The sequence below is a fragment of the Leptonotus elevatus genome, chromosome 9 (genome assembly GCF_054856555.1).
Source record: "Leptonotus elevatus isolate MCC_2025b chromosome 9, RoL_Lele_1.0, whole genome shotgun sequence".
Classification (NCBI taxonomy): domain Eukaryota; kingdom Metazoa; phylum Chordata; class Actinopteri; order Syngnathiformes; family Syngnathidae; genus Leptonotus; species Leptonotus elevatus.
Genome location: NC_141247.1, coordinates 8,021,511 through 8,037,786, shown reverse-complemented (window position 1 = coordinate 8,037,786; position 16,276 = coordinate 8,021,511). Strand labels below are relative to the sequence as shown.

The 16,276-nt window shown below is 39.4% G+C and overlaps 3 protein-coding genes across 3 annotated transcripts; 1 reads left to right on the top strand and 2 right to left on the bottom strand.

The window, feature by feature from the left end:
• Positions 1-1,420: 1,420 nt before the first annotated feature.
• mmgt1 (membrane magnesium transporter 1) lies at positions 1,421-5,105 on the bottom strand. The gene is made up of 4 exons (XM_086084953.1): positions 4,964-5,105; positions 4,615-4,667; positions 4,423-4,526; positions 1,421-2,181 (listed from the first exon to the last, which is right to left on the bottom strand). The coding sequence occupies exons 1-4, from the start codon at positions 5,040-5,042 to the stop codon at positions 2,034-2,036; spliced, it is 384 nt and encodes a 127-aa protein (XP_085941079.1). The 5' UTR covers positions 5,043-5,105; the 3' UTR covers positions 1,421-2,033.
• A 378-nt stretch (positions 5,106-5,483) lies between these two features.
• pfdn6 (prefoldin subunit 6) lies at positions 5,484-7,876 on the top strand. Its single transcript, XM_086085033.1, has 4 exons — positions 5,484-5,667; positions 5,813-5,883; positions 5,980-6,104; positions 7,645-7,876. The coding sequence occupies exons 1-4, from the start codon at positions 5,604-5,606 to the stop codon at positions 7,751-7,753; spliced, it is 369 nt and encodes a 122-aa protein (XP_085941159.1). The 5' UTR covers positions 5,484-5,603; the 3' UTR covers positions 7,754-7,876.
• Positions 7,877-12,523: 4,647 nt separating this feature from the next.
• her5 (hairy-related 5) lies at positions 12,524-14,043 on the bottom strand. The gene is made up of 3 exons (XM_086085282.1): positions 13,925-14,043; positions 13,752-13,847; positions 12,524-13,328 (listed from the first exon to the last, which is right to left on the bottom strand). The coding sequence occupies exons 1-3, from the start codon at positions 13,970-13,972 to the stop codon at positions 12,885-12,887; spliced, it is 588 nt and encodes a 195-aa protein (XP_085941408.1). The 5' UTR covers positions 13,973-14,043; the 3' UTR covers positions 12,524-12,884.
• Between the last annotated feature and the right edge of the window lie 2,233 nt (positions 14,044-16,276).

Sequence of the window (16,276 nt, the reverse complement as noted above, 5' to 3'; positions counted from 1 at the left end):
AGCAAATGTGTAGCATAGTGACAGTAGTTTGCTAGATGGATGGCTAGCTAGCTATCTAACTACGAAGGCTCTTTAGTCCCTTTTCTGTGGCTCCCTCTGGATCTCTGGGGAAAAAAAGAAAAAAAACTACAAATTGTTATCGTTTACATTTTTTTAAAGATATAATATTATTTGAATGAATTAACAATTCAGATTTTTTTAAATTAATAATTTAATATTTTTGTCAAAGTCCAAATTTGTAAGTTGTCAAAAAATATTAAAATGTGTTTTTTTTTTGGGGGGGGGGGGGTCTTAAAAAACCAAATATCTAAAAGGGAAGATGAAAAACATAAAATTACCATTAAAATGTACACAAAATTGCAACAACAAAAAAAGTTACAAAATGTATTTTAAAAAAGGGCAGAAAAGAAAACGTTCCAAAAGTAACCATTAAATATCCAATAACAAAAGAGTGACATGTAGAATGTGCACAAAAAAGTCTGAAAATTCTTTTTTTTTTTACTGCCATAAAATGTCCCAAAAAATGAAGAGGGGCAGAAAATTACTATGTGCATAAAATTGCCAAAAATGTAGGATTTTTTTTTACAGAAAAGCAGAAGTCTAAAAATGTATGAAAAATGAAAAATGGGAGGGGGGTAGAAAAAAATGAATCTCTTGTATTTGATACTTTCTGTTACGGTTCAGCTCTAATCAGCTCTTGTGGGGGTACATTAGACTAACACTAATGCACTGTTTCGTTCATCACAATGTTCAAAGGTTCTGCGGCTCCAGACAGATTTTTGTTTATTTGTCCTAAAATGGCTCTTTTAACAGTAAAGGTTGCTGACCCGAGCTAGAGAATTAATGGACTGTAGAAAATAAAGGAGAAAAGGAAACGTTTACAGATGAAATACAGTGAGAACACTGAGCAGGCGAAAGAACATTTGGAAAGGAGAGGATTAAGATTTATATACAAAACAATACCATGTGTGTGTGTGTGATGTACAGATTGCAGCCAGAGGCACTGGAGAGAATCTTATTAAAGAGCTGGAGGTGGCAGTAATGAAGATGCTTAAGTTTCCTTTAAGAGTTATCAGGTTGGGTAGGATTAGAAATGAACTCATCAGAGGGACAGCCAAGGTTAAGATGTATTGGAGACAAAGAGAGCAGAGTAGATGGTTTGGACACATCCAGTTGGAGAGCCGGTGATTACATTGGCAGCAGGATGATTAGGATGGAGCTGCCAGGCAAGTTAACGAGAGGAAGACCTAAGAGAAGGTTAACGGATGGAGTCAGGAAAGACATGAGGGTCGTTAGTGTTAGTCAGAAAGAAGTCAGGTCACTGCTATGTCCATTTGTTCATCAAAGCATTCAATTAGCAGCGCTTATTTGAAACGTCATACAACAAAATGTCAACCACATGAAATTCAAACATCAAGAGTAAAATCTGGTTGCTTTTATTAAATTATATATTAACAAAATGTCAATGAAAACAGATGTACCATCATTCTCTTCCAAGTTAAGACTACCATGAGAGGGATGAGTCAATATTTCCTCGTTTCCCCATGTCCTGTCACATAAATCTAACAGGAACCTTCTGCTTCAGAGAGCTTCACTTTATAAAAAAAAAAAGAAAAAAAAAAGTTAAAACTAAATTCTGCCCTGACATATTAAGAATGACAAATGGATGAAATGATTTTTTTTTTTTTTGTACCCTTCATACAGAGAATATTCAGTGCAAAGGAGAGAAATCTCCTAAGTCGTGTTGGAAGGGACATCATGGCTAGATGCTTCTGTATGTAAGAATCCAAAGCATTTCCTTACTGTATATACAAACAAAGTGAAGGGTTGGCACATTGGTGGGCATGACTACTTGAGTGAACAGAGTTGCATGTTCGTACATGATGACTTTTAGATCATGTACAAATACACGATGAAAAAAATAATAATCGGGGACGGTGAGTTGTGACTCCGCCCCCTCTGTCTAACGACAACAACAACAAAAGATCCTATCTGACATGAGTAATTTCACAGGCGGGGGAAAAGGCCAGTCCTCAGTGCAAATGCTCCAGCTTGCGGAGCCGTAACGGGTTCGGAAGCGCTTGCTGAGAGGACGGCTCCTCCTCGGCCGTGCGGAACAGCACTCGCCCTCGGTGGTTGAAAAGGTAAAAAGACGGATGATTCCTCAGTGTGTCGAACGTTCTGCAGAAGGAACAAGCGAGCATTTAGTACTTATTCAAGTGAAAAACGGGACATCTCACTCCTAAAGATATAACATTTGGAAGTGGCGCAAACGTTTTTGGCAAAACTGCACTTCACTGAAGTGTGTGTCAAAGTAGCAGTTGTTTGAATCATCATCTATGACATTTTCTCCAGATAAGCAAAATTCCACTGATTGGATGTAGTAACAAACGCTGATTATGATTTTCTACTCATCTACAGCTATGTGGCAACTTGTCTGCGCAGTCACAATAGAGTCAGTGAGGTGAGAGGCGTGTGCAGCTCCCAATACGGCAGTACTATCAAAATCTGCAAACGGAAAGCTAGCATCGCAAGAATTAAGAGGATTAGTGCAGGCTTTTCTCACAACCTTGTAACCATGGGCAGACCATTGTAAGTTGTATTTTCTTTTATGCTGTGTCTTTAGTTTTAGTTTTATGTACTTATTTTTTAAGAAAAGTGGGATCCTACAGCTCAAAAATCTCACGTGATAGAGAAAACCTGAGATCAGTTTTGGATTCCGCACCCAAAAAAAAATATTTAGAAACAGCTGTCAGACCTAACTCAACAAAAAATGTGTTTTATGTTAGCGTGAAGCTTTCGTTGGATGAAATGATATGGTTTGGTTAAACGGGAATCACAAATATGGTAACCGCGGGCACCAGGTATCCCCCAAAGACCACATGGTTAGCCTGCGGTCTTGTTCTAAAAGTAGCTCATCAGTGATGGGACGTTCTAATTTCCTAGGAATGCTGTAGAAGTGATCATGTGAACACTGGCAGAGATTTATAGGGAACAATTTTTTATATATTGATATGAATCTATTTCCGAGTCTTTTAAAAGTGGAGCACATCATGAAAGCGGTTGTACGGATCGTTCATGTCTGAATCAACGTCAGTTTGTCAGTGAAAAAGACGTTCCCTTTGGTCTGCCACATCACATTGATGTCAGGTACTGAAAGCTTATGAAAGGTAATCGAGTTGACGTAGAAAACGAGACAAAGCAGTGTTGGAATTTCAATTCATATTAGGGTTGGGAAATTATGAAGAACGAAAAAAAAAATCATCGTTACACAACTATTGATTTAATTTACTATTTATTCAGCTGTTGCTAAATTTGGTTGCAAAAACGTTTGGTCAAAATGGTCCTGTGTTGCATCTAGTAACGACTACTAGTTACTTTTGCCCCAAATTTACCTCCATAAGTTCCAGCCAGACCCTTGTGACAAGTATAATGCGTCACCCAATCATTTCGGTGTTCACGACTACACTTACATTAGCTTAGCAATTAGTATGGCTTCTTTCTCCTCTTAATCTCCGGCTCTCTCCGCAGCTCCACATTGTGTTTAGCCAATAACAAAATACGGACGTTTCGAAACATTTGGCAGTGCATGCTGTACTAAGCAACATGGCGGCATTTCCATCTTACTGTCCTGTGAAAATGAAAACCTACTTATATTTTAAGCACTGGACACTTAAATACAGCTTCTGATCTAAAGAGGTTGGCTTGAACCCTTTTTGTTTTGTTAATGTCATTTTTGTTAAGAAATTTCACATTGTCGGTAATTTGCAAAAATATAATCATCAATAAATGTGAATATTTCCAGAATGCACTTGTATTTATTTGCACCAAAACATTGGTAAAATGTAATAATAATTTACAGAGGCATAACATCAGTGGGTCAAAATGTACATTAAAGTATATGCATGGTGTCGTGCCGTCAAAGTAAAGTAAAAAGAAAAAGAAAAAAAGTAAACAATTATTACAACAGAAAATGACAAATTAAACGGATTTGTTCAACGTAGTTTGGAATCATATTGCATTTGTGTATTTCAGGTAGCCTTTTCATGAAGTGTTGGTTTATGGGATCGAATCCTTCTCTGTACTTTTTTTTTTTTAACAGCATCCTATATGCTCTGAGGGCTATGGTTTGGGTTTAGGCCAGTAATATCAATAACAGTATATATTTGGTGGCAAAACATCATGAAAACTTTGTGAAAAGACACAGAAGGGGGTAAAGCAACGCAAGATGTCCACTCTCACCTCCATCAATTTGTGTACGGCACAAAAAAATTATGAAGACGGACAGTATTAATTGAAAACAACAACAAAATTACTCCACGTTGTGTATTTGTTTCCACACATTTGTCAATGAATGTGCTTTTGAACTAAAATTGTGAAATTGCGAAGATACTTTAAGGACAGCATGTGGATGCTACTTACTTGTTCTTGAGCTCTGAGGAAGCGTCCATGTCTTTAAACTCTCCAGCAATATGGACAATACCATAGCAAGTCATGACGAACGACAGCAATGTCTGGAGTACAATCTGCAGCACAAGCAAAGAGACATCGTGTCAAAACATTTCCTAATAGGCAACGAGAAGCTTAAACGTGGGAGTAATGAATGAGACTCACGTCGATTGGCAGGGTTTCGTTTTCCTTCTCTGTAAGTCGCATGTAAGATCGATCTGATGGCGGAAAAAAACATGCATTGAAATCAAGTCAACTGGACATCGAAGCGCATTTTAAATACAACTGCACACCCAAGTGTCGTTCGAAAGACTTTGATGTTTAAGGCGCATAAGGTGAACTGCACAGTTAAACATATAAGGACGTCATCCATCCCTGCGTGAGCTGAGTTAGCATCTTACAAGCTAGAAGCAAGGCCTCGCGAGCCGCTAAATGCATCTCTGCCAACCCAGCCCCTCTCGAGAGAGAAAACTGCGCCAGCAAGCGAGCATCCACTCCACGCAAATAAACTCACGCTGTGCCGCTGAGAACGCTGCGTGTGCTAAGGCAAAAAGTCCAACGCCGACGATACCTTTCCAAAACGACGAAGACATTTTTAACCGGACTGCAACTGTGAACTCTTGCCGTAAAGTCAAACGGTCTCGTAAAACGTCGCAAGTTCGCTACGGCACAACATATGAATATTTGTTGCGCAAAATGAAAACAGAAACACTTTATCAATAAGAAATGAATTACAAAATAGCACTTAGAGAAACAACGATTCAATTGGAATGTATTGCAAATCAACGTTTTAAAAAAACTAAATAAACGTTCTTAAAGTGAAAATGCAAAGGCATTAAACTTAAAAGTTACTCTGAAGTGTACTTAGGTTATTATTATAATGTGAATTTCTGTGGAACCAGTTATTTAAAACAACAAAATCTAACTAATGAAATAGATGACTTTTTGCATAATCTCCTGTTCTTTACTTCAGTCGGTAGATGGCCCTAACATACTTAATAACTACCAATTTCTACCAAAGAAGAAAAAGAATATCCGGCATAAACCATCACCTTTTCCGGTACTCAGGTCCTCATTCTGCTAGCCAATCTGTCGTTCTTTAATATATTGACTTAACGAACTGACCATTTGCAGTTGTATAAGCAAATACCAACATGGCAGAGGCCATTCAAAAGAAACTTAACGCTGAGCTTGAAAAATATACTCAGATGCAAAAAGGTACGTGCTGTAAGCAGTGTTGCAAGCTATGATGACTTGCTAGCTTTCCATATAAGAATAGTCGTTGCTATCTGGATTCTGTACGTTGTTGTTTATGGTTACGAAAGTGCTTAGTTACTCATTTGCGCCTTTCTATTCTCCTTAGATGTTAGCAAGAGCATGTCAGCCCGACAGAAGCTGGAGACGCAGCTAGCAGAGAACAATATCGTCAAAGAGGTAATCTGAGAACTGTGCTTGATACTCCACCTTTGCAATGCACATGGCTTATAAATCGGCACAATCGCATGGTTGATTTTTTTTTCTTGTTTCTAGGAGCTTGACATACTAGACAGTGCAAATACGGTGTACAAATTGATTGGCCCTGCTTTGGTAAAACAAGACTTGGACGAGGCTAAAGCGACTGTGACAAAAAGGCTGGAATACATCAACGGAGAAATGTGAGTTACTCCTTTTAAAAGTTCTGTCACCTTTTGTATGTACCACCATTTTTGCTTCGTATACCTCCTTCCATCCATCCATTTTCTGTAGCGTTTATTGTCAATAGTGTCACAGGTGAACTGGTGCCTACCCCAGCTGACTTGTGGGCGAGAGGTGGGTTACCCTGGACTGATTGCCAGGCAACTTGCAGGGTATATCCAGACAAGCATGCATTCACATTAGGGACAATTTAGTCTGATAATGGAGGAATGGATTAAATATAACCCTCCCTTACCTTTCTACCTACCTGCCATAAACTGTGGTCAAATCTAGAAAACATGTATCCATCAATTGTTGCGGGTGAGCCAGGAGTTATCCCAGTTTGATTTAGGCAAGAAATGATGTACACCCTTGCATGTTTTGTTTTGAATGTGGAAGGAAGCCAAAGTAACTGTGGCAACCTGTCTGATTTTGTTTTTAGTTATTAAACTGTACACTGCCTCTGCTGTACATTTATTGTTACACACCACACAAATGCAGGAATGCAAGTTGACAGTGGAGATGTCCCCCCATTAGGCGGTTCAGTGCCTTGCTCAAAGTCGTCTCGGCTGTAGGCGCAAAGCAGACTAGCATCTCTCTGACTACTCTTTGCTGTTTTTATGTATTTCTTTTTTTTGACGTGCTACTCAAACGGTTAGCATCTTGTTTTGAAGTAATCCAGCTAACACAGTATACTATTCCAAAAACTCATCTCTAAACACAACTTCATTTATAGAGCACTCTAAACACATGCATGTTAGGTCAATTGAAGACTTAATTGTCCTTAGGTGTGAGTGTGTGCATGCAGGGTTTTTTGTCTATACAGTATGAACCCTGCGATTGGCGTAGTCCACCTCTCACCCAATGTCAGCTGGGATTGACACAAGCTCAGATGCAAAAATGGACGGATATTATGATACAAATGCCACGTGATGGCTATTACTGCATCAGCAATATTGCGTGTACAGTGAATATTTCCTATTGTACCAAATATCTGCACGCCATTCAGTCCCCTCTAAAAAGTTGAATTCCTTTAAATGCAAAATCCTTCTCAAATGGTAGGGTGCAATGCTGGGGGAGTAGTAGTAACCATGAAGTGCAGTGAACAAACCCTTAAGAGACACCGTAGGGAAAATATTGAACAGGGGATAAAATAAAATAAAAAGGCGAGGAGAGACGGATATAATGAGGCACACGATCAGTATCAAATTGTTCAATTAGCTGGTCAAAAATTGTTTTATTTGTTACATACAGACTCAGCTCAACTCAGTTCAGCATATGTCCTTGACGCCAACTTTCCACCAGATGGCGCCAAACACTACGGTTATTGTTTTGACCTGATGATGATTCATTTCTTTCCCAGCAATTTTTCGGTCAACATGTTCTGCTACAGTATTAAAATACAATATCTTGCTCACATAACATGCCAATACAGTGGCAGATGTATTTCTTAACCTTGAAAAATACACTGGAAATGTTTCTTATATTTTCAAAGTTTTTATTTCTCTGTTTTTGTTACAGTCAGCGGTATGACACCCTCCTGAAGGACTTGGAGAAGAAGTCTGACCAGCACCGACAGCTTTTGTCCAGTTTACAGCAGGAGTTTCAGAAAGCGCAAGGAAAAGTTTGAAGAATTTCAATTCATCAATACGCTCACACTGACAGCTCAGAAGATGGGATTCATTGAAACCCGCTTGTCATTTATCCTCTGTTTGTAACTAATAATAAACTCTTCTTTTTTTTTTTCCATGAAGCTGTTTCAAATAAGTTGTCTGCAGTTATCAACAGTCCATGATAGTTTTTCTGTAGCCCATTGGAGCTGACATGGCAGGACAGGATGCTCACTTTATTTAAAATTTTTCCCTAGAACAAGGCTCGATCAATACAATCTCTCTTATTTTTTCTCTCTCTCTCTCTCTCTCTCTCTCTCTCTCTTTTTTCTCTCTCTCTCGCTTTGTCTCTTTTCTCTCGCTTTTTCCTCTTTCTCTCTGTTTCTCTCTCTCCCCCCTCCTCCCTCCCGACATGTGCAGAACCCCCCCCCCCCCCAAAAACTGATCAACAATACCCAAATTAATAATACACGAACAAATATTTCTCGATTGCAAGTAAATAAATAAAAATACAAATCAGAAACTAAAGCAAGTGTTAAAATTGTTTTGTGGAATGTTCACGATTTGGCTTTTCCTGATCATCCTCCAGGAGCGGTGAGTCCATTTGCCAGGGGTTCCATATGGAGGTAAAATGGGTACAAATCACAGGCAAACAGGTTTCTGAAGTTCTCTCCCCCCACCTTTTTTCCCCCCATCAGTCCATTGCAACTCTGTGTGGGCTCTTTACACAAATCCACCACCTTCTGAACTCAGTACCACTCCTTCATTTCCTGTCTTTCATAATTGGACAAACTGATTCATCCAGGTGTGCCTGACCTCAGTAACCACGACGCAATAGCCAGACACACCTGGATGAATCAGTTTGTCCAATCATGAAAGACAGGAAATGAAGTTGTGGTATTGAGTTCAGGAAGTAGTGGATTTGTGCAAAGAGCCCATTGGCAGAATTGGACATTCCCGATCCTTTGCAATGTAACGAAGAAACGTGGTCAGAGAATGTGACAGCTGCCAAAATAGTAGCAGCACCCGTGACGTGGAAGTATTCCCGTAAAACACTTGAGAGTGGTTTGGTGTTGCCACCGGTGTGAAGTTGACACTTTAACTACTGGTGCACACGAGCCTGCAAATTCTCTGGCGCGTGGGTGTGAGCGATCCCACGTTGCCATTTGACACACGAAGAGGGGCAGTCTTCTAATCTGTACAATATGCGTGATGGGCTACTTTACCTCATTAATACGTTACTCTTTATGGCTCAAGTTATTCCACGCCGCGGGCATTTGACGACGCGTAGTAGTGTATTTAAATACATTTTTGCTCAATACGTAGTTCGCACTATAGTGTGGCTAAACTAGTGCGTATGTGGTGCCTAAAGTGTTTTAAACTGCGCCAAGTAACCACAAACACATTCGCATTTGTATCGGTTCCTCTTTTAAGTACCCTTCATTACTCTTGTTAAACGGGCGCCCTCAAACTGAGCCAACTAATCCTCCTTTATTTTTTAAGCAGACAATAAATGATGTTTAATCTGCTTTATTGGAGGCAGATGCCCCCTCAATGAAAAGATAATCTCATTCCTTCCATTGATGCTCCTTTCCTGCGGGTGGTTTAATCCGTAAGTGAAAGAGAATCCTGGCCATGCGATCAGCCCAGCGGGACTAACACCTCCATTCACAGAAGCGGGCTGCGAGGAAATTGTGCTTTTCAAGTGACTTCCCGACGCGAACGCATCGCTCTGTTTAGAGAGTTTTCCCGATTAATAAAAAACTAATTTAAACGTTGGTTAACGTTTCATTTGTGTTACCACGGTTACTGCCTTACTCTTCAATTTCATTGAAAGCATAACAGGAATTGGTATTTGTACTAAATTATTATAATACATGTGAAATTCAATAGATTATAGTACATGTACACAGCGAAATATTTATGTCCCCTCCCCCCTCCCCCAATATAGCCTAATGTCATAGCTAACAAAAATAGAAACAATCAAAACATATTTTTAATATAGAAATTAGTTGGTAATTGGTCTTCTAAAAATATGCGTTGGATGAATCTGCATAATAAAGATTTTCCGTTTTTGAACGGAGCTAGTAAATATGCACGAAACGCGTGTGAGGTCCCTCTCCACATTTTGTTTTTCAGCAGCTGCTCTTTGTTGTCGAATGCGGGGAGAAGACGTGCACGCATTCCACAACCATTTCTGCAGGGCTGTTGCCGCTCTTTTGTTTCCTGATGGTCAATATGGATGACCCATTAAGGTGCACGTCGTGATGTTTATCTCAGTGCTTTCATTTTTGAAAACAAACGGCAGTGGCCGTTACCTTAAATTGCTAAACATAAAGACAATCACATAAAAGGAATATAGCCTACTCTCTGGTTACGTGATAGGTTTCCATACAGTGTGATATCATGCAATAAGATCACAAATAAAACTGGATACATAAAGTAACTACACATAAAACGCAAATAAAATAAAAGGGGGATATAAATATAGCCTATTTAATTGATTTACCACATAAAGCAAATAACATAAATTTTCCAATACATGGATCCTGATGGTACTAGCGCCATATATGAATGGCATGCAGTGCAAGAAGATACTCTTTACACTCGTTTTACATTACTTATTAGTGTTCATTTAATTGTTTCAAATGTACAATCATTTCCAAATGTACTCTCTAAAAACAGTTGGGCCAAAGTAACACAAGTATGGATCAAAAATGGACTGATCCGCTTTATGGGTCAATTTGACCCAACTTTCCTGGGTTATTTTATACAAAATTAACAATTTTTTTATTTTTGCAAAACAATCCAGAAAATTGGGCCAAACTGACCCAAGTAAAGGATCTAACTCAGCTTTCTTGGTTGTTTTAAACAAAATGGGACAGTTTTTGACCCAAAGTTGGGTCAAATTAACCCACGTGGAGGATCTGCCCCAACTTTATGGGTTGTTTTATACAAAATGACCTACATTTTGACCCAAAGTTGGGTTGTTTTATACAAAATATACTAATGGTTTGACTACATTTACAGATTAGTCGACGACTCGACTTTATGTATCCGCATCGTCATTTAAAGGTGCATTGTGGATCTTAAATTGTTAATGCAAAAATATTTTTCTACATCATGCATGTTCCACCAACAAAGAGCCGACTTTTTAACTGCGACTGCACTTATCAGCTTGTATTTTCCCTTCAGTGTTGGAGGGTTCGGGGTTCACACTCCACAATTTCTTGGGGGCGGGGCTGGGTGGAGTGCTGGAGGGTGACGTCATGCTGGTCCTCGCAGGCATTTAGTTGTTAGCTTATTATATGACACAATTGGGATGAAAACGGGGGGGGGGGGGGGGGGGGGCTTTCAAGAGGCCGGCTTTGAGCACAACGCAAACTCCAGCTCAAACTCCAAGAAAACTAAAAACAAAAATATATAAAAATGAAGAGTTTATTCAAGCGCACTCTGCAGTTACGCGGTAGGCCAGAGGTGGCAGTCACGAGTAAAAAAAAAAGTGACTAATCGCTAATCATGTTTGTTTTTTATGAATGACTGTCAACTAACCTGTCTGTCACAATTGCTGGAACAGCAAAATGTCTGGCCATCACTGTGACAGTCGTCATACATCTGCGTGGGTCCAACAGCATGAAAATAAAATGGTTGTGTTGCGGATAAGCACGGCAGTTAGTCTCACTAGCTTCAGCTAGCGCTAGTCTAGTCAACCAAAAGTCTTTGAATATAGCCTACCAGCAGGACTTGATGATGGAGGGCCAACTGTTGTGTTAATGAGAACTTTATTCAAACAGCAACATTTTGACACTGTGTTGAAAACTTTATGGATAAAGTTCAGGCAAGTGCATTGGAATTTGTCAGTAAGGGTGAGCATAGCATAGATATTAGCCTCATGTTGATAGCTTTAGCTAGTCTTATCGCGGCTATAATCTCAAAAGATTCATACGATGGGATGAAGTGAAGCACCATATGAGTCGCCAAAACTTTATGTCAAATAATGCACCGACAACAACTGTATTAATGTTTATTCATAGCAGTTTTATGATACAACACGCACCATCATGATTATGACACTTGTTGTCGCTATACAACATCAGTATATACGGCCTGCGAATGTTACAAGCATGATGACATTTCACCAAAAATGAGACCTGACTTTGTTTATATTAATTATTAATCATATTTTTAATTATTTATTGGTGTTCCTATAAACACCCCTTCACAGGACCCTCAGTTAATACTAATTTATTTCTATATTTTAATAACAATTATATGAACGTTATTATGTTGAAATTTTTATTCAGGAATGTCATCATGTGTATATGAGCCCATTCTAACAAACAGCAATGACTAAAACAACAGCCATTGTGGTAAGATAATGTGAAATGCAAGTTGAAACAAAACAAATCATCCCATTGTGTTTACGCCTTTGTAGATTGGGTGCAGTCTGGGTTGGTGGATATTGTGCGAATGGCCACTCTTGTGGCTTTTTGCATATGAAAACCAACCCAACCCCTCATTAGCATGTCAGTGGGAACGTCCAATGTGCATCAATTATGTGTGAACTACACTCCCCTTTGACATTGGATGACCAATTGACTGTGGATGCCTCTAGACACCACAGGTATTTAAAAAAAAAAAAAAAAAAAAAAAAGAGAAGAAATTCATTCAACCATACATTTTCTACCGCTTATCCGGGGGGAAAAAATAATGAAAAAAAGGTAAAAATCCAAAATATAACCAAGACTTTTTGCTATATTGCATCTTGTTCTCATACTCGCTTAAAAAAAATGACCGTAATACAAATATAAGAAAAACCTTTAAAAAAGGATAAAACAAAAGTATTCAAAATTGTATAAGTGAGTCCAAATTTACATAATCTACTGCAGGGGACCTCAACATGGTCACAAGGACCACATGAGTAATCAGCGGGCCTGTTGTACAAATGGCTCACCATGCAGTGATGGGACATTGTGATTCCCTGGGAATGTTGTAGAAGTTATCGTTACTTGCAGAGATTTATGTAAATAAAGTTTTGCATTGATACATATCTGTTTCCTAATAACGTATAATTGAAGGTAATTTTAGCAAATGTCTTACTGCAGAAGTATCAAAAATAGAATCTACCGCTCGACTACATGCGAGAATTCATCACTGTGGCCAGGGCTTCCACACAGGATCCGGACTCTGGGCGCAGGCTGTGGCGGAGGAGAACCTTTTCCTGGTGTCACAGTATTGATACTCGGCCTCCTGGCTTGGGTAAGGATGGGAGATGCTGTCCTGGATCTGGTCCTGGTTCAGATGTAGAGGATACAGAGGGTGGACGTGTGCGGGTGGACTCACTGAAGCGGACTCTTGAGACCCTTGGTTGGTCCCCGGTTCATCACTGGCTATGAAATGTCGGATCCTTTGGAGACACGACCTCATGCCCCCCTGGTAGTCAAGCTGCTGCGGGGGGCCACCGGGTCGTTGGCCCTTGGATGACAAGACGGACTTTATCGCACACGGAGCCCTCTCCTTTTTTTTGTCCGACTTTAAGAATTGCACCACGCTCTCCAGGATTTCAGCCTTCTCCACTTTGGGGTTTGTTAACTTCTAAAATGAAGAAGAAAAGGTCTGAACAGTCACATTTTGGATTGAACTTTAATGTGCGATGCATTTATTTGAGCCATTTTTTAAGTCCGGTTTTTTCCCATCTAAATGTATGCAGTGTTAATGTTCAAACTGCATAATGTTACAGTGGCTTACATTAATATGTTTTTTTGTTTTTACAAACACTTAGGTATTTTTTTAATGGTCTAAAAAGTGTAAACAGATTGCCTGCAGGCACCCACAACCAAAATTTGAAGTTTTGAGGCACAATGACTTCACTGTACATTTTTCCTTTTCAGTGTTTGTCTCCCCCCCCCCCCCCCCCCTTCCAAATAAAGAACTAAACGCGTTTCTATTTACGCACAAATTCGGTTATTTTGCAGCGGGACGTAAACCGAGAACAGCTATGCTAACGTGTAAGCCTACCTCATTGTGTGTGTTCTCTAGCATTAAAACTCTCAAGGTCTCCAAACTGCAGTTGATGCGCTCCCTTCTGCGTTTCTCCATCATAGGTTTCGACACCTTTAAAAGGCATTAATCATATCACTAGAAATCAGAAACACTTTTTTTTTTTTATCAGTTCCAAATCCGCAACTTACCCTCCTCATTCTGTGCCTGTGAGACTGTGGTGAAGTTAACGCTTTCATGACTTGTGTAGGCCAGTCTGACTCTGCACAAATCCAAACAGAAAGTGGATGTTTCGCACCTGGTTTGCAAATATATGGTCGTCCCTCCGCGCCCACAAGCGCTTGAACGAGCTATTTTACATGTGAATTAAATTCCAGGTGGTATGCGTGATACGCATGCGTCAAAGAGGATTAAATGTTAATTTTATTGGCCTCGCTTTGACTGTAAAATTCGTTACGTGTTGTTCGATTTGTGAAATGCGAGTTATATGTTATAATAAAATAAAAATAAAAATGAAACAAATAGACCCCCGTAAAACAAAACAATAAAAAAACAACAGCAATATAGCACAAGACTAAACAGAAAATACACCATGAGGTTCATGAATCATGAGTGATAACAACACACAGCGACACAATAATATAACAGATTAAAAGTTTATTTATCCCGTACAGTGTGAATTCGCCTTTTTCGATGACAAAATAAGCACACGAGATATTAACACATGATTACAATAAAATAAAAGTACATAAAGTAGGCGATATGTGCTACTGTAGGCTATATGTGATCTTGATCACACAATGTCAAATCATTAGTTTTTACAGAAGGGGGGGGAGCGCAATACAACACGCGCACACGCGAACGCACGCACACACGCGCGCGCACACACACACACACGCGCGCGCGCGCGCGCGCGCGCACACACACACATTTGCCGCCGACCAGATCGCTCACTTCACCGTCACACCCGAACGCCGGTGCGTGTTGTTTGTTTTGCCTCCAGGAGTGTAGTTGTTAAACAGCAGCACAACACGTGTCACGTGTTTGAATCACGTCCACATGTATATATAGGCCTATATTAGTCCTATACGATTGGAACGTGCATGGACGGCGGCACTTTTGGCAGTCACTGCATTTGTGGCCGCCCTGATCTCCATAATAGGCTCAAGTGTGGAGATAACACCGGGATGATCTGATTTTGGCTATGCCCTTTAAGGCGCTCTAATACTTCCGTTTCAAATCAAAGAGGGCCGATTAGTGGAGGCCAGAGACCGTGCCGGTAACCATGGCAACAGCCCAAAAACTAACTAACTAACTAACTAACTAACTACAAAAAGAAAGGTTCTATCTATCTATCTATCTATCTATCTATCTATCTATCTATCTATCTATCTATCTATCTATCTATCTATCTATCTATCTATCTATCTATCTATCTATCTATCTATCTATCTATCTATCTATCTATCTATCTATCTATCTATCTATCTATCTATCTATCTATCTATCTATCTATCTATCTATCTTTAATGTTGTTATTTTGTTAAAGTGAAGTGTGATGTTACATTTCCAAATTATTATTATACAAAACAAACGTTCCCATTTTCATAACAATATAATTTTGTCAAATATGCATAGGACAAACTCACTAACACTCCTTGGACTGAATCAACTTAACACTACCGCAATGTGCAGTTAGCAAAGTTGCACAACTGTGTCAATTTACGTGAATATTTTACACTGCAGTTTATTCATACCACAATGTTATACTGTACTGTATGTATATAAATATATGTATTTGTTTATATTAACAGCCTAAATACCTTACTTCTACCATTTTGTGCTTTACCCACGCCCTGCATCATGTTTTAGAGCAGGGGTGGGCAGACTCGGTCCTCAAGGGCTGGAGTCCTGCAAGTTTTGGATTCATATGATCAGCTCATCAGCAAGCTCTGCATAAGCCTGAAAACTATGCTGTTGATTGGAATCAGCTGTGTTGGAGGAGGGAAACCTCTAAAACCCGCAGGACTTTTTTTTTAATAAGAGGTTCCCCCTCCTCCAGCACACCTGAATCAAATGATCAGGATCATTATCAAGTTTCTGAAGAGCTTGCTGATGAGCTGACAGTTTGAATCAGGTGCGTTGGAAGAGGGAAATCTTAAAAAAAAACATGCAGGACTGTGTCTGCGGGCCTTGACCTCGAGGACCTATACATTCTAAATTGAAGGAGGTGCATGTGGAAGATTGATTGCAGGAGAGTGGGTGAGATTTGCATTTCACACATTTCTGGTGTAAAAAATGCTGTATATAAACTCAATCCATTAACCATTGACCATATTATGTTCCTGTCTTTCAGGCCACAAATTCTCTTTCACATCACAACAATTAGGCCAATCTTATCTTGCTATTTCAGAAAACTGGTTGATTTAATGCCTCGCACATTTCTTTCACATATTATGACAAATTAATTTTGCATGTAGAGACTTTTACAATGAATGGCTGATTTATTTGAGTTGCATACATAATCCAGAGAAGAAACACAA

What these genes read in the sequence shown, in the direction of transcription:
- mmgt1 (XM_086084953.1), bottom strand. Translation starts at nt 5,042, where the DNA reads ATGTCTTCGTCGTTTTGGAAAGGTATCGTCGGCGTTGGACTTTTTGCC. An exon ending in AGCGTTCTCAGCGGCACAGC is followed by an intron (nt 4,668 to 4,963) that starts GTGAGTTTATTT and finishes TTCCGCCATCAG; the next exon opens with ATCGATCTTACATGCGACTT. An exon ending in ACGAAACCCTGCCAATCGAC is followed by an intron (nt 4,527 to 4,614) that starts GTGAGTCTCATT and finishes CTTGTGCTGCAG; the next exon opens with ATTGTACTCCAGACATTGCT.
- pfdn6 (XM_086085033.1), top strand. Translation starts at nt 5,604, where the DNA reads ATGGCAGAGGCCATTCAAAAGAAACTTAACGCTGAGCTTGAAAAATAT. An exon ending in ATATACTCAGATGCAAAAAG is followed by an intron (nt 5,668 to 5,812) that starts GTACGTGCTGTA and finishes TATTCTCCTTAG; the next exon opens with ATGTTAGCAAGAGCATGTCA. An exon ending in GAATACATCAACGGAGAAAT is followed by an intron (nt 6,105 to 7,644) that starts GTGAGTTACTCC and finishes TTTTTGTTACAG; the next exon opens with TCAGCGGTATGACACCCTCC.
- her5 (XM_086085282.1), bottom strand. Translation starts at nt 13,972, where the DNA reads ATGAAAGCGTTAACTTCACCACAGTCTCACAGGCACAGAATGAGGAGG. An exon ending in ACAGGCACAGAATGAGGAGG is followed by an intron (nt 13,848 to 13,924) that starts GTAAGTTGCGGA and finishes TGCCTTTTAAAG; the next exon opens with GTGTCGAAACCTATGATGGA. An exon ending in TAGAGAACACACACAATGAG is followed by an intron (nt 13,329 to 13,751) that starts GTAGGCTTACAC and finishes TCTTCATTTTAG; the next exon opens with AAGTTAACAAACCCCAAAGT.